The 23362-nt window shown below is 48.4% G+C and overlaps 1 protein-coding gene across 1 annotated transcript in view; it reads right to left on the bottom strand.

The window, feature by feature from the left end:
- The window catches only part of GLRX3 (glutaredoxin 3), a 56408-nt gene that overhangs the window by 8766 nt on the left and 24280 nt on the right, over positions 1-23362 (bottom strand). Inside the window, exons 4-7 of the mRNA XM_038743812.1 lie at positions 22522-22732; positions 8203-8375; positions 6995-7056; positions 2693-2750 (exon numbers count right to left, since the gene is read on the bottom strand). Of these exons, the coding sequence (XP_038599740.1) occupies positions 2693-2750; positions 6995-7056; positions 8203-8375; positions 22522-22732 (504 nt within the window). The remainder of the gene's footprint in view (positions 1-2692; positions 2751-6994; positions 7057-8202; positions 8376-22521; positions 22733-23362) is intronic.

Below are 23362 nucleotides of genomic sequence, written 5' to 3'. Positions count from 1 at the left end.
CCATCCCCCACTTCTTACCTCCTTCCCTTCCCCACAGCACCTGTATATATGTATATATGTTTGTACATATTTATTACTCTATATATTTATTTTACTTGTACATATCTATTCTATTTATTTTATTTTGTTAGTATGTTTGGTTTTGTTCTCTGTCTTCCCCTTTTAGACTGTGAGCCCACTGTTGGGTAGGGACTGTCTCTATATGTTGCCAATTTGTACTTCCCAAGCGCTTAGTACAGTGCTCTGCACATAGTAAGCGCTCAATAAATACGATTGATGATGATGATGATGATGATGAATAATGACGGTATTTTTTTAAGTGCTTACTATGCGCCAGGCGCTGTACTAAGCGCCGGGGTGGGTAGAGAAGCAGCGCGGCATAGTGGAAAGCGCACGGGCTTGGGAGTTAACGAGGTCTTGGGTTCTAGTCCTGGCTCCGCCACTTGTCTGCTGTGTGACTTTGGGCAAGTCACTTAACTTCTCTGTGCCTGTTGCCTCATCTGTAAAATGGGGATTAAGACTGGGAGCCCCACGTGGGACACTGCTCTGCACACAGTAAGCGCTCAATAAACATGATTGAATAAATGACAACCTGACAACTCTGTATTTACCCCAGCGCTTACAACAGTGCTTGGCACATAGTAAGCGCTTAACAAATACCATCATTATTATTATTATTATTATTATTACAAACATATTGGGTTAGACTGTGAGCCCACTGCTGGGTAGGGACTGTCTCTATATGTTACCAACTTGTATTTCCCAAGCGCTTAGTACAGTGCTCTGCACACAGTAAGCGCTCAATAAATACGATTGATGATGATGATGATGATGACACAGTCCCTGTCCTACATGGGGCTCACTCACAGTCTTCATCCGCATTTTAGAGATGAGCTGAGGACCAGAGAAGTGTAATGACTGGCCCAAGGTCACGCAGTAGACAAGAAGCAGAGGTGGGATTATGATCAGAGGTGGTCCCCTGTTCCTCATGGGACTCACGGCCAAGATCTCCATCTGCGGGGGACGGAGGTGGGAACCAAACCTGGGACAGAGAAGGGGGAAGCAGCAGTGTGGCCGAGCAGAAAGAGCCCAAGCCTGGGGGTCAGAGGATCTGGGTTCTAATCCCAACTCTGCCTGTTGGGTGGCCTTGGGCAAGTCATTTCACTTCCCTGGGACTCAGTTCCCTCATCTATAAAATGGGGATCAAGACGGTGAGCCTCTTGTGGGACAGGAACTACGTCCAATCTGATTAGCTTCTATCTACCCAAGGGCTTAGGACAGAGGCTGCCACATAATAAGCACTTAACAAATACTTTTAAAAAAAGAGAGAGAGTGAAAGTCGGGGACGGAGTGAAAGAATGGGGTACAAAGCCGGGGACCTCTTTGAGTTAGAGGTCAAACTCTTTTAGAGTTGAGTCTAAACCTTGGGGACCTCGTTCGCTCCTGTGTCTTCGACTACCGTCTCTGTGCAGATAATTACTAAATCTCCATCTCCAGCCCTGATCTCCCTCTTTCTCTGCAGCTTCACATTTCCTCCTACCTTCAAGACATCTCTACTTGCATATCCCACTGACATCTCTGATTTAACATACCCAAAACACTACTGCGCATGTGCCCCCCAAAACCCTGTCCTCCCCCTGGACTTTCCCACCATCCTCCGTCTCATAAACCCGTAATCTCAACTCATCTCTCATTCAACCCACATCATCAATCGTATTTATTGAGCACTTACTGTGTACAGAGCACTGTACTAACCCACGTATTTGTTACCAGATCCTGTCAGTTGGACCTTCACAACATCGCTAAAATCCCCCCTGTCCTCTCCATCCAAACTGCCACCACGTTCATCCAAGCACTTCTCCTATCCCACCTTGATTACTGCATCGACCTCCTTGCTGACCTGGGGCAAGTCATTTCGCTCATTTGCAAAACGGGGATTCAATCCCCTTTCTCCCTCCAACTTTGACTGTGAGCCCCATATGGGACCTGATTATCTTCTATCTACCCCAGGGCTCAGCACAGTAAGTGTTTAACAAAGGCCGCTACAATTTTTTTTTTTAAATGATACCATCCAGCACTGAGAAAACAGTGCTGACGTGGCTCTTCACAAACTGACATTTTCGAATCTCCAGCTGTTAAACTGAAAGGAAGGATTAAAACCTATCAATTCTGAAATGCAAGTTTTAAGCCCATCCAGTCGCTTACTTTAGACCGACATCTGTATTCCTGCCGAACGGGGCCGGGATCAGATCTTTTCCTTCTCTGGTACGCTCTCCGAGCCCCACACCTAGAATCGCTCACCCAATGTCGTAAAGGCCGATCGATTCGATATAGTACCTTCACACCCGTGAACCGCGATGACCGGGGATCACTAGAAATCACTTGAAACACACGACGCCGCAATGGAGACATCGCGAGGGAGCTACCAAGGCGTTTCGGCGGAGCTGACCGAGTTGACTCCCGGGGTTTGTCAAGGCAAGGAAACGCGGCCCGCTGAGACGTTGCCAACAGAGTCCTGAAAGTTGCAGCATACGTCTTGCGGGCTACATAATCACCGATTAAAACCGGGATGGCTTCCTGAAACCGCCACGGCTCCATTAGCTCGAGCGGGAGAAGATTGGCTAACGACCCCCTTGCTGCCATTTTTAAAACCCAAAGAGATGACAGGCGCGACCATTTCTGAGTTCTTTACCTGTTTGTTTCCCTTCATGAATAGCATCACGGAAGCTTTATTCGTGAGTTCTTTAAGCCTAAAGAGAGGAGAGAGAGAGATGAAATGCCTCCGTCCAATGATTAAAGTCTACTTCGGCTCCTACTCCATGATTAACGTTCATATCTGAGGGGCGAGGGGAGGACGGTTTGCCGCTTCCTCGTGATGCAGTCGCCAAGCCAACAAATTGATATTTCCTTTTATTTCCTCCTCTCCCTAAGCCGCTGTAAACGACAATATTACTTCTGAAGCAGTGAGGTTTCTAAAAGTCGCAATTTAAGCCTTGAAACTCAAGAGTCCCGAGGAGAAAAAAAAAAAAAAGGAACCAGTAAGGGAGTTTGCGGAGACTTTTTCCGGGATCGGCTCCGGGATGCCTCGTTCCGTGCGAAGCGGGCCCTTCTCCTGCTCGTTTTGAAGCCGGGGTTGCGACGTGAAATCTTGGGAAGGCTGAGCGGGGACGGGCTTTGGCTGCTGAAACCACCGGGGTCAGATGCATTTATCTTCATATTTTTATTACGTTTGATATTTGCTTCCAAACCCGCGAACGGCATGATCTACTTTTGTCAGGAATTTTGATGGATGGCACCTACCGGGGCCAGTGGAGTTTGGCAAGGAAGAGGAGAAAAAAAAATGGGAAAAAAATGCAACTTTCTAGAGATGTATATGTACATCTCGTTTGTACGCATCTTTAAATTTTATATTATAAATAACCTACTTATTCCTATTAATGTCCGTCTCCCCTACTGGACTGTAAGCTCGCTGCGGGCAGATAATGTTACTGCTACTTCTGTTGTCCCGTGGGGAGGGAATACGTCTGTTATATTGTTAGAGTGTACCCTACCAAAAGAAGTAAAAGAAGCAGCGTGGCTCAGTGCAAAGAGCAATGGCTTTGGAGTCGGAGGTCATGGGTTCAAATCCCGGCACCGCCAATTGTCAGCTGTGTGACTTTGGGCAGGTCACAATTTCTCTGGGCCTCAGTTACCTCATCTGTAAGATGGGGATTAAGACTGTGAGCCCCCCGTGGGACAACCTGTATATATGCATATATGCTTGTACGCATTTATTACTCTATTTTATTTGTACATATTTATTCTATTCATTTTATTTTGTTAATATGTTTTGTTCTCTGTATCCCCCTTCTAGACTGTGAGCCCACTGTTGGGTAGGGACTGTCTGTATATGTTGCCAACTTGTACTTCCCTAGCGCTTAGTCCAGTGCTCTGCACACAGTAAGTGCTCAATAAATACGATTGAATGAATGAATGACAACCTGATCACCTTGTAATCTCCCTAGCACTTAGATCAGTGCTTTGCACATAGTAAGCGCTTAATAAATGCTATTATTATTATTATTATTATTATTTTTATTACCAAGCAACCCTCTCAGAATGGCCCCTGGAGAGTTTTCACTCCTCTACCCGTCTCAGCTATGGGAGGGAGAGTCAAGCAGAGGCCTACCCATGCCATTCCTAGCTTGGGCAGTGGCGAGCGAGTGGCCGGCCATCGGCTACAAGGCAAAACTCCCCTGTGTTGGGCAGCGGCGGCACGCGAGAGAGTCAATCAATCAATCAATCAATCAATTGTATTTACTGAGTCGAGGGAGGAGACTCAAGCTGACCGCACGGAAGGCAGCAACTGGAAACCACTTCCAGATTTTTCCCAAGAAAACTCTCTTGGATCCACTCCCAGAACGATCGCAGACGGGGAGTGGGCCGTTCTGGGAGATGCGTCCGTGGAGTCGCCATGGGTCGGTGATGAATCGACAGCATAAGACAAGACCAAGCCCTTAGTACAGTGCTCTGCACATGAGAAGTGCTCAATAAATACAATTTGACTGATTTACTGACTGCGGCCCAAGCGCTTAGTCCAGTCTCCATCCCCCCGTCTTACCTCCTTCCCTTCCCCACAGCACCTGTATATATGTATATATGTTTGTAAATATTTATTACTCTATTTATTTACTTGTACATATCTAGTCTATTTATTTTATTTTGTTAATATGTTTGGTTTTGTTCTGTCTCCCCCTTCTAGACTGTGCGCCCATCATCATCAATCGTATTTATTGAGCGCTTACTAGGTGCAGAGCACTGTACTAAGCGCTTGGGAAGTACAAATTGGCAACATATAGAGACAGTCCTTACCCAACAGTGGGCTCACAGTCTGAAAAGGGGAGACAGAGAACAAAACCAAACATACTAACAAAATAAAATAAATAGAATAGATAGGTACAAATAAAATAAATAAATAGAGTAATAAATATGTACAAACATATATACAGGTGCTGTGGGGAAGGGAAGGAGGTAAGATGGGGGGGATGGAGAGGGGGACGAGGGGGAGAGGAAGGAAGGGGCTCAGTCTGGGAAGGCCTCCTGGAGGAGGTGCCCACTGTTGGGTAGGGACTGTCTCTATTATGTTGCCAACTTGTACTTCCCAAGCGCTCAGTACAGTGCTCTGAACACAGTAAGCGCTCAATAAATACGATTGATTGATTGATTGATTGATTGCTCAATAAACTGGACTGAATGACTGACTCCCCCCACCACCTAGCCACGCTCCATCGGTCGGGCCCAGGCCCCAGCCCATCCAGGACGGGAACGGGGCCTGGAGCCAACAGGCGTGAGGACGGCCCGCTCCGTCTAAGCCAGCCAGCCTCAAGCCGACACTTCCCCTCGCCGCGCCGCCTTCTGGTCTCCGAATGGAGGCCTGGGTTCGAATCCCACTTCTGACCCCTCTAGACGGAAAACTCTTGGGCAGCGAATGCGTCTACTGACTCTGTCGTTCTGCCCTCTCCCGGGCACTTAGTCTGGGGCTCTGCACACAGGAAGCGCTCAATAAATACTGATCGACTGATTGATCTGGAGGGATTTCAACGACGGTCATCTATCACACATGGACATCAGCCACAAAGCCTCAGGCGGGCTCTAGACCCAAGAGGCCTTCTCTGACTAAGCCCTCCTATCCCCTTCTCCCAATCCCTTCCGTGTCGCCCTGACTTGCTCCCTTGATTAATCCCCCCTCCCGGCCCCACAGCACTTGTGTCCACATCCATAATTGATTTTTTTCTATTATTAATGATAATAATAATTATGGCACTTGTTAAGCCATAACTATGTGCCAGGCACTGAGAAGCAGCATGGCTCAGTGGAAAGAGCACAGGCTATGGAGTCAGAGGTCATGGGTTCAAATCCCGACTCCGCCACATCAGCTGTGTGACTTTGGGCAAGTCACTTCACTTCTCTGGACCTCAGTTCCCTCATCTGTAAAATGGGGATGAAGACTGTGAGCCCCACGTGGGACCTGATCACCTTGTAACCTCCCCAGCGCTTAGAACAGTGCTTTGCACATAGTAAGCACTTAATAAATGCTGTCATTATTATTATTACTAAGCACTGGGGTAGATACAAGCAAATTGGGTTGGATGCAGTCTCTGTCCCACGCGGGGCTCACACTCTCAATCCCCATTTTAGAGACGCGGTAACTGAGGCACAGAGAAGTGAAGTGACATGCCTAAGGTCACAAAGCAGACAGGCGGTGGAGGTGGGAATAGAATCCACGACCTCCTGAGAAGCAGCGTGGCTCAGTGGAAAGAGCCCGGGCTTGGGAGTCAGAGGTCATGGGTTCTAATCCTGGCTCCCAAAAATGTCTGCTCTGTGACCTTGGGCAGGTCACTTCACTTCTCTGAGCCTCAGTTACCTCCTCTGTAAAATCGGGATTAAGACCGTGAGCCCCACGTGGGACAACATGATCACCTTGTATCCCCCGGCGCTTAGAACAGTGCTTTACACATAGTAAGCGCTTAACAAATGCCATCATTATTATTATCATTATTATTATGACTCTCAGGCTCAAGCTGTATCATCTACTACACCACGCTGTTTCTCATGCTGCTTCTACTGCTGCCTGTCTCCCCCTCTAGACTGAAAGTTCGCTTTGGGCAGGGAATGGGCACTATATTATTGAATTGTCCTCTCCCAAGTGCTTAGTCCAGTGCTCTGCACAAAGTAAGCACTCAATAAAGATGACTGACCCCCCACCACCAACCCGGGCCTTTCTGCCCAGTACCCCAAGCATCCCAGTAAGCACACAGAAAGCGCTCAATAAATAGGACCTAACGAATGAACGGATCCAGGGTCGGGCCGTGAAAATGAAGTCTGGCTGACGAGGCGGTCAAACGGCAGGCGAGCCAAGCTGAGGGCCGACGGATGCGGGAGATGTTTTGAGCGCCTACGCGATCACGCAATGGGAGAGGGCAAGAGGAGGAAGACAAAAAAATCAGCATCTTACCTCTTCTCTAACGTTGGGGCCTTCGGGCAAATTGTTTCTAGTTCCTGAGAGGCTTCAAGTTCCTGAAAGAGATGGGTGGATGGACGGCTTCAGCAAACCTCCCCACCCCGCTTCCCGGGGCTCGGTACAGTAACAATAATCATCAATCGCATTTACTGAGCGCTTACTACGTGCAGAGCACTGTACTGTAATAATAATAATGATGGCATTTGTTAAGCACTTACTATGTGCAAGGCACTGTTCTAAGCACTTGGATAGCTACAAGGCGATCAGGGTGTCCCCACGTGGGGCTCACGGTCTTCATCCCCATTTTACAGAGGAGGTAACTGAGGCACAGAGAAGTGACTTCCCCAAATCACACGGCTGACAAGTGGCGGAGCCAGGATTAGAACCCATGACCTCTGGCTCCCAAGCCCCGCCTCTTTTCACTGAGCCACGCTGCTTCGTGAGTGCTCCATAAATACAAGCGACCGACTGACAGAATATCGGGAAAGTGGTATTTAACCGGGGGCACCTTGCCTCAGAACAGTGCTTAGAACATAGCAAGCGCTTAACAAATACCATAATTATTATTATTGTCAGATATTGAGTCTAAAAAGCTCCTCCTTAGGGCTCGCATGACATCGCTTACGGAGGCCTGCAAGCTCCTCGCGGGCGAGGCACTCTGTCCGGTGCTCAGCACACAGGACGCGCTCAATAAATGATTATTAAATTCACTCTCGATCGATCAACGGTTTCCTAGGTGCAGAGCACCATGCTAAGCGCCTGAGAGAGTCCAGTCCAACCGAACCAGCGGACGCCGTTCCCCACCCACCACCACCTTCCAGTCTTAAAAGGCTCCCGCTCCCCGGCCGTCTTGAGTCAAAAGGACGTGGGTTCTCATCCCGGCTCTGCCATCTGTCTGCTGTCCGACCTTGGGCGAGCCCCTTAACATCTCTGTGCCTCAGTTAATCAATCAATCAATCAATCGTATTTACTGAGCGCTTACTATGTGCAGTTACCTCCTCTGGGGACTGAGACCTTGAGTCCCACGTGGGACAACCTGTTTACCCTGTATCTGCTCCAGCGCTTAGATCGGTGCGTTGGCACACGGTAAGCGCTTAACAAATACCATTATTATTATTATTATTATTGAGGGAAAGCCATCTGGAGGGACAGGCGGGAGGGAGGCGGAGGAGCAGGGGGAGAGGGTGGCCCCACCCGCCCACCTTGACGATGTCGAGTCCTCCTATGAGCTCTCCGGACACGTAGAGCTGGGGATAAGTGGGCCAGTTGGAGTAGGCCTTCAGCCCCTGGCGAACTTCTTCGTCCGAGAAGATGTCAAAACTGCCGAACTGGATGTTGTGTTTGGTCAGGATCTCCACCATCTGTCTGCTGAAGCCTGCGCGACACGGAAGGATTATTCTGATTATTACCATCACTGTTACTGTACTGAGGGCGGAAGGACACCGGGCTGACTTTACGAAACACTCACCGTTCTCCCGTTTCGCTCTGTCACCCACCTCCTCTGCCCCGGATTTTTTTTTCTTAATCAAACAATGGTGATTATTGAACATGCACTACGTGCAGAGCACTGGACTAAGCACTTGGGAGAGGCCATACAACAGTCAGTCGCATTTATTGAGCACTTACTGTTTGCAGAGCACTGTACTAAGTGTGATATACTAAGACTGTACTAAGTCTCTCCCTTCTAGACTGTGAGCCCATTGATGGGCGGGGACCGTTTCTATATGTTGCCAACTTGTACTTCCCAATTGCTTATATATATATATATATATATATATATATATATGTTTGTACATATTTATTACTCTATTTATTTATTTATTTATTTTATTTGTACATATCTATTCTATTTATTTTATTTTGTTAGTGTGTTTGGTTTTGTTCTCTGTCTCCCCCTTTTAGACTGTGAGCCCACTGTTGGGTAGGGACTGTCTCTATATGTTGCCAATTTGTACTTCCCAAGCGCTTAGTACAGTGCTCTGCACATAGTAAGCGCTCAATAAATACGATTGATGATGATGATGATTTACTGAGCGCTTACTGTTTGCAGAGCACTGTACTAAGTGCGATGTACTAAGACTGTACTAAGTCTCTCCCTTCTAGACTGTGAGCCCATTGATGGGCGGGGACCGTTTCTATATGTTGCCAACTTGTACTTCCCAAGTGCTTATGTATATATATAGATGAGAAGCAGCCTGGCTCAGTGGAAAAGAGCCCGGGCTTTGGAGTCAGAGGTCATGGGTTCAAATCCCAGCTCTGCCAATTGTCAGCTGTGTGACTTTGGGCAAGTCGCTTCACTTCTCTGGGTCTCAGTTCCCTCATCTGTAAAATGGGGATTAAGACTGTGAGCCCCGCCGTGGGACAACCTGATCACCTTGTAACCTCCCCAGCGCTTAGAACAGTGCTTTGCACATAGTAAGCGCTTAATAAATGCCATTATTATTATTATTATTATATATGTTTGTACATATTTATTACTCTATTTATTTATTTTACTTGTACATATCTATTCTATTTATTTTATTTTGTTAGTATGTTTGGTTTTGTTCTCTGTCTCCCCCTTTTAGACTGTGAGCCCACTGTTGGGTAGGGACTGTCTCTATATGTTGCCAACTTGTACTTCCCAAGCGCTTAGTACAGTGCTCTGCACACAGTAAGTGCTCAATAAATACGATTGATGATGACGATGATGAAGTGCTTAGTACAGTGCTCTGCACACAGTAAGCGCTCAATAAATACGACTGAATGAATGATGGAAAGGACAACAATCGAACGCATTTATCGAGCGCGTACTGTGTGAAGAGCACTCTACTAAGCACTGGGGAAGAGTACAATGTAACAATAAACAGACACATTCCCTACCCACGACGAGCTTACAGAGGAGGAGACAGACATTAATACTCACAAATTACAGGTATATTTATAAGTTAAGCTCCCTCTAGAACATAAGTTCACTGAGGGCAGGGACTGTGTCTGTTCAATCAATCGTTCAATCGTATTTATTGAGCGCTTACTGTGTGCAGAGCACTGGACTGAGCGCTTGGGAAGTACAAGTCGGTAACATATAGAGACGGTCCCTACCCAACAGCGGGCTCACAGTTTATACAGGGGAGACAGACAACAAAACAAAACATGAATGAATGAAAACAAAACATGGAGACACGTGTCAAAATGATCAGAACAAGCAGAATTAAAAATATCTAGTTTACAGTCTGGCTGCGGATCGATGCCTGGATCACATGGCATACCAAGTCTCCCTCCGTCTACAGAGTTCACCGAGATGTTGCTTAGTGAGGTTTATGTCTTATGAGGTTTGGAGAAGCAGCGTGGCTCAGTGGAAAGAGCACGGGCTTTGGAGTCGGAGGTCACGGGTTCGAATGCCGCTGGACTCTCCCAAGCGCTTAGTCCAGCGCTCTGCACGGAGTAAGCACTCGATAAACACGACCTGCCTGATTGCCGCGAGTCAAGAGAACGAGGTACCAAGGTGCCCCGGACGCCGCTCGGCCCGGTCACGTCTCTCCCCGTGCCCATCCGCGGCCCCTCGCATCCACGACGGGTCCGTCTTCCCAGGAGAGGGTCGGGAAGCTCCCAACTCCCGGGGGAGCGTGCCCTCCGACCCCGCGGGGTTGTCCTCTCCCAAGCGCCTGGAACAAAGCGCTCCATATGCACCGCCGAATCAATCAATCGTATTTATTGAGCGCTTACTATGTGCAGAGCACTGTACTAAGCACTTGGGAAGTACAAATTGGCAACATATAGAGACAGTCCCTACCCAACAGTGGGCTCACAGTCTAAAAGGGGGAGACAGAGAACAGAACCAAACATACCAACAAAATAAAATAAATAGGATAGAAATGTACAAGTAAAATAAATAAATAGAGTAATAAATATGTACAACCATATATACAGGCGCCGAATGAGGTGGCACTCCATTTCCTTCTCTGACTTCAGCTCGTTACCGGCCGGGAGTGTGCCTGTTGATTCTGTCGCGCTGGACTCTCCCAAGTGCTGAGCACAGGGCTCTGCACCGAGTCGGCGCTAGTAAATACGAGCGAGTGACTGAGCCCCTTCCTTCCTCTCCCCCTCGTCCCCCTCTCCATCCCCCCATCTTACCTCCTTCCCTTCCCCACAGCACCTGCATATATGTATATATGGCTGTACATATTTATTACTCTATTTATTTATTTATTTATTTTACTTGTACATTTCTATCCTATTTATTTTCTTTTGTTGGTATGTTTGGTTCTGTTCTCTGTCTCCCCCTTTTAGACTGTGAGCCCACTGTTGGGTAGGGACTGTCTCTATGTGTTGCCAATTTGTACTTCCCAAGCGCTTAGTACAGTGCTCTGCACATAGTAAGCGCTCAATAAATACGATTGATTGATTGATTGATTGATTGAGTGACAGGCTGTCTGAGCGAGCCGCCTGGCTACAGCCGGCTACTCTTCCCTCCATCTTTAGCTCCCATGGGTGTCTCTCTGTGTGTCTGTGTCTCTCCGCCCCGGACAAGCGGAGGACTAAAGGAAAGGGAACGAGGTGGGATGGAAGGGGTCTTTTAGACCGTGAGCCCACTGTTGGGTAGGGACTGTCTCTGTGTGTTGCCAGCTTGTACTTCCCAAGCGCTTAGTACAGTGCTCTGCACACAGGAAGCGCTCAATAAATACGATTGATGATGATGAAGGGGTCTCCGTGCCGCAAGGGAGGTGTCGACTACCCGCGATGGTCCCTTCTCCCCCCCCCGCCCCGGCCCAGGAACTTGACAGTTTCATTTTTAAAACCATTTACCCTCCCCAAAGTATGGAATGTGATTTTTATGGCACTGCGGTGACCGTTTTTTATTACGTACTCTGATTTTATGATACTTTGGTGTCACATTGCTGGTAGGCGCTTTTCTGACATTACTTTCTTATGATGACTTTGGCACCAAACGATAAGAAGAGAACAAACACCCTCCTCCGCTAACACCCTGAGTCGGGCCTGGAAGAACGCCCGCCTTTCAATACGGCGGATCTCTCCTTCCACGACGGGCCCGTCTCTTCGTCGTCCCAAACCGGGGGGCGGGCAACGCCGGTGATTTTCCCCCCAGAATGGAGCGAGGTTCCCGCTTTTCTAAACCAGGCTGGGCCCTTAAACCGACTTCTGACCCGTTATAAATCCCGCTAGACGACCTAGCTTTGAAATCGTTTTAGATATCCGCTTGGACGAACCGCTGAAGAATTAGCCTCTGCTCAGTCACCTCCATTAAAGTTTCGAAATACGGATTCGCCGTTCGGCTCCGCGGAGCTTTCACAAGGTCTACAATTTACTGACATATGAAGTACCGGTATCTATTCGTACTACCCCTAAAGTTCTATATTTTTTTGTTGTTTTTTCCTCCTTCTTCCAACCGACCGAAGTGTTAAGTTCGTGTACCGCCTGGAGCGAAACACCGATGCCGAAATTTCTCATTCATCCGGGACTTCATTAGTAAACAGCTAACGGCTGATGGCCCGTAGTTCTTCCGTTGCCGATATATTAACCTACTTCTACTGTAACCGGGCGAGACGCAACTCCGGTTTCGCCTGAGGCGGCTGCGGGCGGGTTGGGAAGATTGATTGGTGGCGTTTCATTTTTAAGGGTTAAAGGAGCGGGCTGGAAATGTCACGCCGAGGGGTAAAAGAGTAACGCCGGGTTACTCTCGTAACAAAAGATTTACGCTGGATTTGGGAAGAGGGACCCGTGAATGGAAGAAGAATAACTGAAGCTGGCGGGGAGGGGGACGGGGGAACGTATTAAATTCCGTGTCCCCGGTAACACTCTTTCTAACCTGCATTCTACCGGGAGTAGGGCCAACTATAAAAGACAAAAGAGACATAAGGCAAAAGGAAAAATTATAACCTTACAACACTAAACCCACGGCTGAAAAATGTGAAAAGTCAGCTTTCACCTGGTTAGAGGAAGGGCCCGATTTTTAACACCACGCTTGGCTTCTACAAACGAACAAGAAGCAAAAATGCCCTATAGTTCTCCACATCTCACAGAGAATTTTTTTCATTCATTCAATCAAATTTACTGAGCGGCTATTTTATGGTATCTGTTAAGCGCTTACTACAAGCCGGGCACACTGGCCAGATACAAGATAATCAGGCTGGACACATCAATCGTATTTATTGAGCGCTTACTATGTGCAGAGCACTGTACTAAGCGCTTGGGAAGGACAAATTGGCAACATATAGAGACAGTCCCTACCCAACAGTGGGCTCACAGTCGAAAAGACTCACAGTCCGTGTCCCTCGTGGGGCTCGCTGCCTTAGCCCCCATTTTAGTAATAACAACAATAATAATAATTGTGGTATTTGTTAAGCGCTTACAATGTGCAGCGGGGCTCAGTGGAAAGAGCCCGGGCTTTGGAGTCAGAGGTCGTGGGTTCGAATTCCGCTCCACCACCTGCCTGCTGTGTGACGTTGTGCAAGTCACTTAAATTCTCTGAGCCTCAGTTACCTCATCTGTAAAATGGGGATTAAGACTGTGAGCCCCACGTGGGACAACTTGATCCCCTTGTATCCCCCGCCCAGCGCTTAGAACAGTGCTCTGCACAAATGCCACCATTATCATTATGTGCCAGGCACTGCTCTAAGCAATGGGGTAGATATCGGCTGATCAGGTGGGACACAGTCCATGCCCCACATGGGCTCACAGTCTTGATCCTCATTTTACAGACGAGGTCATCATCATCATCAATCATATTTATTGAGCGCTTACTGTGTGCAGAGCACTGTACTAAGCGCTTGGGAAGTACAAGTTGGCAACATATACAGACAGTCCCTACCCAACAGTGGGCTCACAGTCTAAAAGGGGGAGACAGAGAACAAAACCAAACGTACTAACAAAATAAAATAAATAGAATAGATATGTACAAGTAAAATAAATAAATAAATAAATAGAGTAACAAATATATACAGAGAAGTCAAGTGACTTGCCCCAGGTAACACAGCAGAAAAGCAGAGGAACGGGGACTAGGGCCCAGGACCTTTTGACTCCCAGGGCCCTGCTCTACCCTCTAGATCAATCAATCAATCAATCGTATTTATTGAGCGCTAACTATGTGCAGAGCACTGTACTAAGCGCTTGGGAAGTACAAATTGGCAACATATAGAGACAGTCCCGACCCAACAGTGGGCTCACAGTCTAAAAGATCACATTTACAGATGAGGAAACTGAGGCACGGAGAAGTGAAGCGACTTGCCCACGATCACGGGGCGCACCAGTGGAGGAGCCAGAATTGGAACCCAGGACCCTCGGACTCCAGGGCCCAGGTTCTGTTCTCTACCCAGGGAACTTCACGGCCTCATCGTTCTCTCTCAACCAGAGAGCTGTTCTGGAGGTCCGGGGCTACATTAAGGAAAAATGAAACTTTGTGGAACTTTAATACTACGCATTTACGATAAATATCCGACGACAGACGGAACGTTCAGTTCAGTGCCGCGCGCAATAAATACCATCGATCGATAATCCGAAAAGGACGGCAAGCTTTCCCAGCCTACGGGACACTCCCGTCAACTTCAGAATTCCTAGTAATAATAATAATGATGGCATTTAAGCGCTTACTATGTGCAGAGCACTGTTCAAAGCGCTGGGGGGATACAAGGTGATCACGTTGTCCCACGTGGGGCTCACGGTCCTAATCCCCATTTTACAGATGAGGGAACTGAGGCTCAGGGAAGTTAAGTGACTTGCCCAAGGTCACACAGCAGACAGGTGGCGGAGTCGGGACTCGAACCCATGACCTCTGACTCCAAAGCCCGGGCTCTTTCCACTGAGCCACGCTGCTTCTCTCTAGTAATAGCTGTCGACAGAGCCCGGGCCTGGGACTCCGAAGGACCTGGGTTCTAATCCCGGCTCTGCCACCTGTCTGATCTTAGGCGAGGCACTTCACTTCTCTGAGCCTCAGTCCCCTCATCTGTAAAATGGGGGTTAAGACAGTGAGCCCTATTGTGGGGCAGGGACTGTGTCCGTCTCAATTATCTTGTGCCTACCCCAGAGGTTAGAACAGTGGTTCGTACATAGTATGTGCTTAACAAACACCACAGTTATTATTATTATTATTATTATTATTATCATTATTATTATTATTATCATTACTACATCCCACCACATACTCTGTAGCGGGCACGAGAAATACTCTAAGAGTTGGGTTTCTCAGCTCTTGGGCCTCCCCAGATTAGGAGAGGAGTAGTAGGATCCCAGGGCTGGGAGTCAGGTCATGGGTTCTAATTCTGACTCGGCCACTTGTCTATGTGACCTCGGGCCACTCCCTTCTCTGTGCCTCAGTTACCTCGTCTGTAAAACGGGGAATAAGACTGTGATCCCTATGCAGGACAGGGACTGTGTCCAACCCGATTTGCTCGTATCCACTCAGCGCTTAGTAAAGTGCCTGGAACACAGTAAGCACTTAAATTCCATAATTATTATTACTCATTATTATTAGGAGTTGTGGAGAAGGGATGAGGGGAGGACCACTGGGCCAGCTTCAGATTGAGTGTAGCCTTTTTTTTTTGTCATTTGTTAGGGGCTTATTATATGCTTATTATATGCCAGCGCTTAGAACGGTGCTTTGCACATAGTAAGCGCTTAATAAATGCCATCATCATTATTATTATTATATGCCAGACACTGTACTAAGCATTGGGATAGAGACAAGGTAATCAGGTTGGACACAGTCCCTATCCCACGTGGGAGCTCACAGTCTCAATCCCCATTTTATAGATGAGGGGACTGAGGTCCAGAGAAGTGACTGACCCAAGGTCACCCAGGCAGACAGGGGGCCGCGCCGGGATTAGAACCCAGGTCCTTCGGCCTCCCAGGACAGGGCTCTCTCCATGAGGCCACGCTGCTTCTCACCCGGGGGAGCAAAGTAAGAGGGGAGGGGGCTGGTGAGGGACGGCTTCAGGGACGAATCGCTTCCATTGAACACGGCGGAGATTTTGTTCTTCCACAGAAGCCGGTGACAGGACGGGAGCACGGTGGGAACCCGATTTAGGGAAAACTAGCCGCTCCCTGCAACGGAAGAGTCCACCAAAGCTATTTAGCTTGGACTTCCCAAGCGCTTGGTACAGTGCTATGCACACAGTAGGCGCTCAATAAATACGATTGATTGACTGATTCTCTGTGAGCCCCCATTGGGACAACCTGATTACCTTGCATCCCCCAGCGCTTAGAACGGTGCTTTGCACATAGTAAGCGCTCAATAAATACGATTGATTGATTCTCTGTGAGCCCCCCATGGGACAACCTGATGACCTTGCATCCCCCAGCGCTTAGAACAGTGCTTTGCACATAGTAAGCGCTTAATAAGTGCCATTATTATTATTACTATTATTATTATTCCCTTGCCTTCCCAGACTGAGCCCCTTCCTTCCTCTCCCCCTCATCCCCGTCTCCATGCCCCCCCATCTTACCTCCTTCCCTTCCCCACAGCACCTGTATATATGTTTGTACAGATTTATTACTCTATTTATTTAACTTGTGCATTTCTATACTATTTATTTTATTTTGTCAGTATGTTCGGTTTTGTTCTCTGCCTCCCCCTTCTAGACTGTGAGCCCACTGTTGGGTAGGGACCGGCTCTCTATGTTGCCAACTCGGACTTCCCAAGCGCTCGGTACAGCGCTCTGCACACAGCGGGCGCTCAATAGATACGATTGATTGATTGATTCTCTGTGAGCCCCCCGTGGGACAACCTGATTACCTTGTATCCCCCAGCGCTCAGAACGGTGCTTTGCACATAGTAAGCGCTTAATAAGTGCCTTTATTATTATTATTATTATTATTATTTACTGTGCACGGGGCACCGAACCGAGTGCTCGGGAGGGGACTATACCCGGAGCTCGTCGCCTAGGAAGAAATGAGAACAGAGTCAGCCCGCCCAAACCCCGGCCTCCCGCTGACTTTCCCAGCAGTGTAGACGAAACCACCATCCTCCCCGGCCCGGAAGGCCAGAACCGAGGCCAGACGCTTGGCTCGGCTCTATCGTTCGAGCCCGCCGTTCGAGCCGTCGAGAAATCCTGTCAGTCCCTCCGCGACCCTCAAGGGTCCACCCTTTCCTCTCCATCCAAGCGGCTACCACGCTGGTCCAAACGCTCTACTACTGAATCGGTCTCCTCGCTGACCTCCCGGCCTCCCGTCTCGCCCCACTCCAGTCCATACTTGGCTCTGCTGCCCGGATCACTTTTCTACAGAGACGAGCGGCGGTGGCTCAGTGAAAGTCAATCAATCAATCAATCAATTGTATTTATTGAGCGCTTACTGTGTGCAGAGCACTGTACTAAGCGCTTGGGAAGTACAAGTTGGCAACACATGGAGACAGTCCCTACCCAACAGCGGGCTCACAGTCTAAAAGAAAAGAGCCCGGGCTTGGGAGCCAGAGGATGTGGATTCTAATCCCCGCGCCGCCACTTGTCGGCTGTGTGACTCTGGGCAAGTCGCTTCAATCAATCAATCAATCAATCGCATTTATTGAGCGCTTACTATGTGCAGGGCACTGTACTAAGCGCTTGGGAAGCACAAATTGGCAAGTTCCCTCATCTGTAAAATGGGGATTAAGACCGTAAGCCCCCCGTGGGACAACCTGATCACCCTGTAATCCCCGCAGAGCTTAGAACAGTGTTTTGCACATCATCATCATCATCAATCGTATTTATTGAGCGCTTACTGTGTGCAGAGCACTGTACTAAGCGCTTGGGAAGTACAAGTTGGTAACATAGAGAGACAGTCCCTACCCAGCAGTGGGCTCGCAGTCTAAAAGGGGGAGACGGAGAACAAAACCAAGCATACTAACAAAATAAAATAAATAGAATAGATATGTACAAGTAAAATAAATAAATCATCATCATCATCATCAATCGCATTTATTGAGCGCTTACTGTGTGCAGGGCACTGTACTGAGCGCTTGGGAAGTACAAATTGGCACCATATAGAGACAGTCCCTACCCAACAGTGGGCTCACAGTCTAAAAGGGGAACAATAACGGCATTCGTTAAGCGCTTACTATGTGCGAATCACTGTTCTAAGCGCTGGGGCACACAAGGTGATCGCACTGTCCCACGTGGGGCTCACAGTCTTAATCCCCATTTTACAGAGGAGGTCACTGAGGCTCTGAGAATTGAAGTGACTAGCCCAAGGTCACACAGCAGACAGGTGGCAGAGCCGGGATTAGAACCTCTGATGACCTCTGATTCCCAAGCCCGGGCTCTTCCCACTGAGCCATGCTGAGAGCTTAAATAAATAAATAAATAAATAAATAAATAAATGAGTAAATAAATAAATAAATAAATGTAAATAAATAATAGTAAATAAATAAATAAATAATAGATAGTAGATAGTAAATACATAAATAAATAAATAAGCAACAATAAATAAATAGTAAATAGTAAATAAATAAATAAATAAGTAGTAAATAGTAAACAGTAAATAAGTAAATAAATAAATAAACAATAGTAAATAAATAAATAGATAATAAATAGTAAATAGTAAATAAATAAATAAATAATAATAAATAGTAAATAAATAAATGAATAAACAAATAAATAAATAATAAATAGTAAATAGTAAATACATAAATAAATAAATAAATAGATGAATAGTAAATAGTGAATAAATAAATAAATTAAATGAATAAATAAATGAATAGTAAATAGTAAATAGTAGATAAATGAATAAATGAATAAATAAATAAATAAATAGTGAATAGTAAATAAATAAATGAATAAAATTTATTTATTTAAATAAATAAATAGAGTAATGAATACGTACATAGTAAGCGCTTATCAAAAACCTTCATTATTATCATTATTATTACAGAGGCGTTCAGGCCGTGTCTCCCTCCCTCCCTGAAGAACCTTCAGCGGTTGCCCATCCACCTCCACATCAAACCGAAGCTGGTCACCAGCGGCTTTGAAGCCGTCCATCCCCTCGCCCCCGCCGCCCTCCTACCTCACCTCGCTGCTCTCCCACTCCAAGCCAGCCCGCACACTTGGCTCCTCTAACACAACCTTCTCACTGTACCTCCACCTCGCCTGGCTCGCCACCGGGCACCTTGCCCACATCCTCTCTCCCCCTTCATATCCTCCACTCTCCCTCCTCAGAATCCCGTCTCCTCCGAGAAGCCTTCCCAGACTCCAACCCTCATGGTTACCAATCAATCTGCGCATCAGGCAGAAACTCCTCACCCTGGGCTTCCAGGCTGTCCATCCCCTGGCCCCCTCCTACCTCACCTCCCTTCTCTCCTTCTCCAGCCCAGCCCGCACCCTCCGCTCCTCCGCCGCTAATCTCCTCACCGGGCCTCGCTCTCGCCTGTCCCGCCATCGACCCCCGGCCCACGTCATCCCCCGGGCCCGGAATGCCCTCCCTCTGCCCCTCCACCAAGCTAGCTCTCTTCCTCCCTTCAAGGCCCTGCTGAGAGCTCACCTCCTCCAGGAGGCCTTCCCAGACTGAGCCCCTTCCTTCCTCTCCCCCTCGTCCCCCTCTCCATCCCCCCCATCTTACCTCCTTCCCTTCCCCACAGCACCTGTATATATGTACGTACATATTTATTACTCTATTTATTTATTTTACTTGTACATATCTATCCTATTTATTTTATTTTGTTAGTATGTTTGGTTTTGTTCTCTGTCTCCCCCTTTTAGACTGTGAGCCCACTGTTGGGTAGGGACTGTCCCTATATGTTGCCAATTTGTACTTCCCAAGCCCTTAGTACAGTGCTCTGCACATAGTAAGCGCTCAATAAATACGATTGATGATGATGATGGTTCCCCTCTCCGCCCTCCCTTCTGCGTCGACTAGGAACTTGGCTGTGAGCTCCCTTTTGCGCGTGGATATCCACCCTGCCCTCCAATATTTAGGTAACTATTACACTCTACTATTTCCCCACTCCCTCATCTAATTTAACATCTGTCTCCCCCTTTCTGGCGGAGATCGGGCCTACCAACTCCTATTGGACTTTCTCAAGCGCTTAGTACAGTGCTCTGCACATAGTAAGCGCTCAATAAACACGATTGATGATGATAGGTCCAGTGGCAGGGGAAGGATGGGGAGAGGAAGAATGGAACCTGGAAACTGGTTGTTGGGGGTTTTGGGGGAGTTTTTTATGATATTTGTTCAGCACTTAACTAGGTGCCAGGCACTGTACTAAGTGCTCCAGTGGATACCAGCAAATCGGGTTGGACACAGCCCCTGTCCCACATGGGGCTCACACCCTCAATCCCCATTTAATAGATCAATCAATCAATCAATCGTATTTATTGAGCGCTTACTGTGTGCAGAGCACTGGACTAAGCGCTTGGGAAGTACAAGTTGGCAACATATAGAGACAGTCCCTACCCAACGGTGGGCTCACAGTCTAAAAGGGGGAGACAGAGAACAAAACCAAACATACTAACAAAATAAAATAAATAGAATAGATATGTACAAGTAAAATAAATCAATAAATAGAGTAATAGACGCGAAAACCGAGTCCCAGAGAAGTGAAGTGCGCAGCATAGCATAAGGAAGCGGCATAGCCTGTGACCCCGCTGTTGGGTAGGGACCGTCTCTATATGTTGCCAACTTGTACTTCCCAAGCGCTTAGTACAGTGCTCTGCACACAGTAAGCGCTCAATAAATACGACTGAATGAATAGCTAGTGGATAGAGCCCAGGCCTGGGAGTTGGAAGGACCCGGGTTCTAATCCTGTCATCACCTCTTGCCACTGACCTTGGGCAACTCACTTCACTTCTCTGAGCCTCAGTTCGCTCATCTGGAGAATGGGGGTGAAGACTGTGAGCCCCACATGGGACATGGTCCAACCTGATTAACTTTTATCTATCCCAGCGCTCAAAACAGTGCTTGCGCTCAAAACAGTGCTTGACACACAGTAAGTGCTTAATGGATATCATAATCATCATCAAGTGACTTGGCCAAGGTCACCCAGCAGAAATGGGGCACAGCCGGGATAATAATCATAATAATAACGATAATAATCATAATAATAAATTATGGTATTTGTTAAGTGCTTGGCTTAACCTGCTTTGACACTGCCAGCTCAGCGGATGACAGGCCCCCGGCCCCTGCGAGATTAATTTAAATGCAAATGGCCCAAAGTGTCACCGGAAACTCTTTTTTTCAATAGAAAATCCCGGCGGCCAGCCGGGTCCACTCTAGGAAAACTGCCCAGGTGTGCTGTACTAAGTTTAGTACTGTACTAAGCGCTAGTTCGGACACAGTCCCTATCCCACATGGGGCTCAGAGTCTCAATCCCCACTTTACAGATGAGAAGCAGCGTGGCTCAGTGGAAAGAGCCCGGGCTTTGGAGTCGGGGATCACGGGTTCGAACCCCGGCTCCGCCAATTGTCAGCTTTGTGACTTTGGGCAAGTCACCTCACTTCTCTGGGCCTCAGTTCCCTCATCTGTAAAATGGGGATTGAGACTGGGAGCCCCCCGTGGGACAACCTGATCACCGTGTAACCTCCCCAGCGCTTAGAACAGTGCCTTGCACATAGTAATCGCTTAATAAATGTCGTTATTATTATTATTATGAGGGAACTAGGGCCCGGAGAAGTGAAGCGACTTGCAAAAAGGCCCCACAGCAGACAAGGGGCAGAGCCGGGATTAGAAGCCGGCAGAGAAGCAGCGTGGCTCAGTGGAAAGAGACTGGGCTTTGGAGTCAGAAGTCATGGGTTCAAATCCCGGCTCCGACACTTCAATCAATCGTATTTATTGAGCGCTTACTATGTGCAGAGCACTGTACTAAGCGCTTGGGAAGTACAAATTGGCATCACATAGAGAAAATCCCTACCCAACAGTGGGCTCACAGTCTAAAAGGGGGAGACAGAGAACAGAACCAAACATACCAACAAAATAAAATAAGTAGGATAGAAATGTACAAGTAAAATAAATAAATAAATAAATAAATAAATAGAGTAATAAATATGTACAACCATATATACATATATACAGGTGCTGTGGGGAAGGGAAGGAGGTAAGACGGGGGGATGGAGAGGGGGACGAGGGGGAGAGGAAAGAAGGGGCTCAGTCTGGGAAGGCCTCCTGGAGGAGGTGAGCTCTCAGCAGGGCCTTGAAGGGAGGAAGAGAGCTAGCTTGGCGGATGGGCAGAGGGAGGGCATTCCAGGCCTGGGGGATGACGTGGGCCGGGGTTCGATGGCGGGACAGGCGAGAGCGAGGTACAGTGACACTTGTCAGCTGTGTGACTTTGGGCAAGTCACTTCACTTCTCCGGGTCTCAGTTACCTCATCTGCAAAATGGGGATGAAGACTGTGAGCCCCCCGTGGGCCAACCTGATCACCTTGCATCCTCCCCAGCGCTTAGAACAGTGCTTTGCACATAGTAAGAGCTTAATAAATGCCATTATTATTATTATTATTATTAGAAACTCCTGGGCCCAGGCTCTAGCCACTAAGCCACGCTGCTTCCCAGGGATGAGAAGCCAGGTCCTTGGGACCGTGAGGCTCCGGCTCTCTCCATCGCCCGCGCCCCGGGGAGGGTCTTACCGCAGCGGGGCTCCTGGGGGGTCCCCTTCATGAAGAGCATGCAGGGGGAGGCGTGGATGAGTCTCTTCAGGCGGCCGGTCAGGTCCTCCCCGCGCCGGGCGGCGCCGGGCGGCGGTGGGACCAGGGATGCGGCTGAAGTCACGTGCCGCTGGACCTTCTTGGTCAGCTCCGGGGCGTGGGCGCCGTCCAGCCGGTCCACGCGCTGGGAATTCTGGGGGAGCCGAAAGGGATCCTGGAAAACTGGGCCGGCCCTCGGCCCCCCAGGAGGACCCACTGGGCAACCCCCCGGGGAGCCGGCCCTCGGGGCGAAACGATCGTCCGACGCCCCCGGCCCCCCGAAACGAGCCCCGGGGAGGGAGGGAGGGAGGCAGGGGACGGACTCGGATCCGCCGGGATCTCCACGCTGGGGCCCGCGGCGCCCACCGGCCCAGGCCTCTCGGAGGGCCGAGCGCGACGGGCCCTGAGGAGAAGACCCCCAGACGTTTTGAGAAGCAGCGTGGCTCAGTGGAATGAGCCTGGGCTTTGGAGTCAGAGGTCAGGGGTTCGAATCCCGACTCTACCACGTCTGCTGCGTGACCTTGGGCAAGTCACTTAACTTCTCTGAGCCTCAGTTACCCTCATCTGTAAAATGACTGTGAGCCCCGCGTGGGACAACCTGATCCCACTGTATCCCCCCAGCGCTTAGAACAGTGCTTTGCACATAGTAAGCGCTTAACAAATGCCATCATTATTATTATTATTATTATTATTGGAGGGGAGCGGCGCTTCCAGCAGGCCTTGCCATTCCCACCGGAGCGGACCCTGGAGCTTCCGACGCCTCAGGGAAGCGGGGAGGGAGAAG

The sequence above is a fragment of the Tachyglossus aculeatus genome, chromosome 3 (assembly GCF_015852505.1).
Source record: "Tachyglossus aculeatus isolate mTacAcu1 chromosome 3, mTacAcu1.pri, whole genome shotgun sequence".
NCBI classification, from domain to species: Eukaryota; Metazoa; Chordata; class Mammalia; order Monotremata; family Tachyglossidae; genus Tachyglossus; species Tachyglossus aculeatus.
Note: the sequence above shows the minus strand (reverse complement) of the source record. Positions and strands in the feature narration are given on the sequence as shown.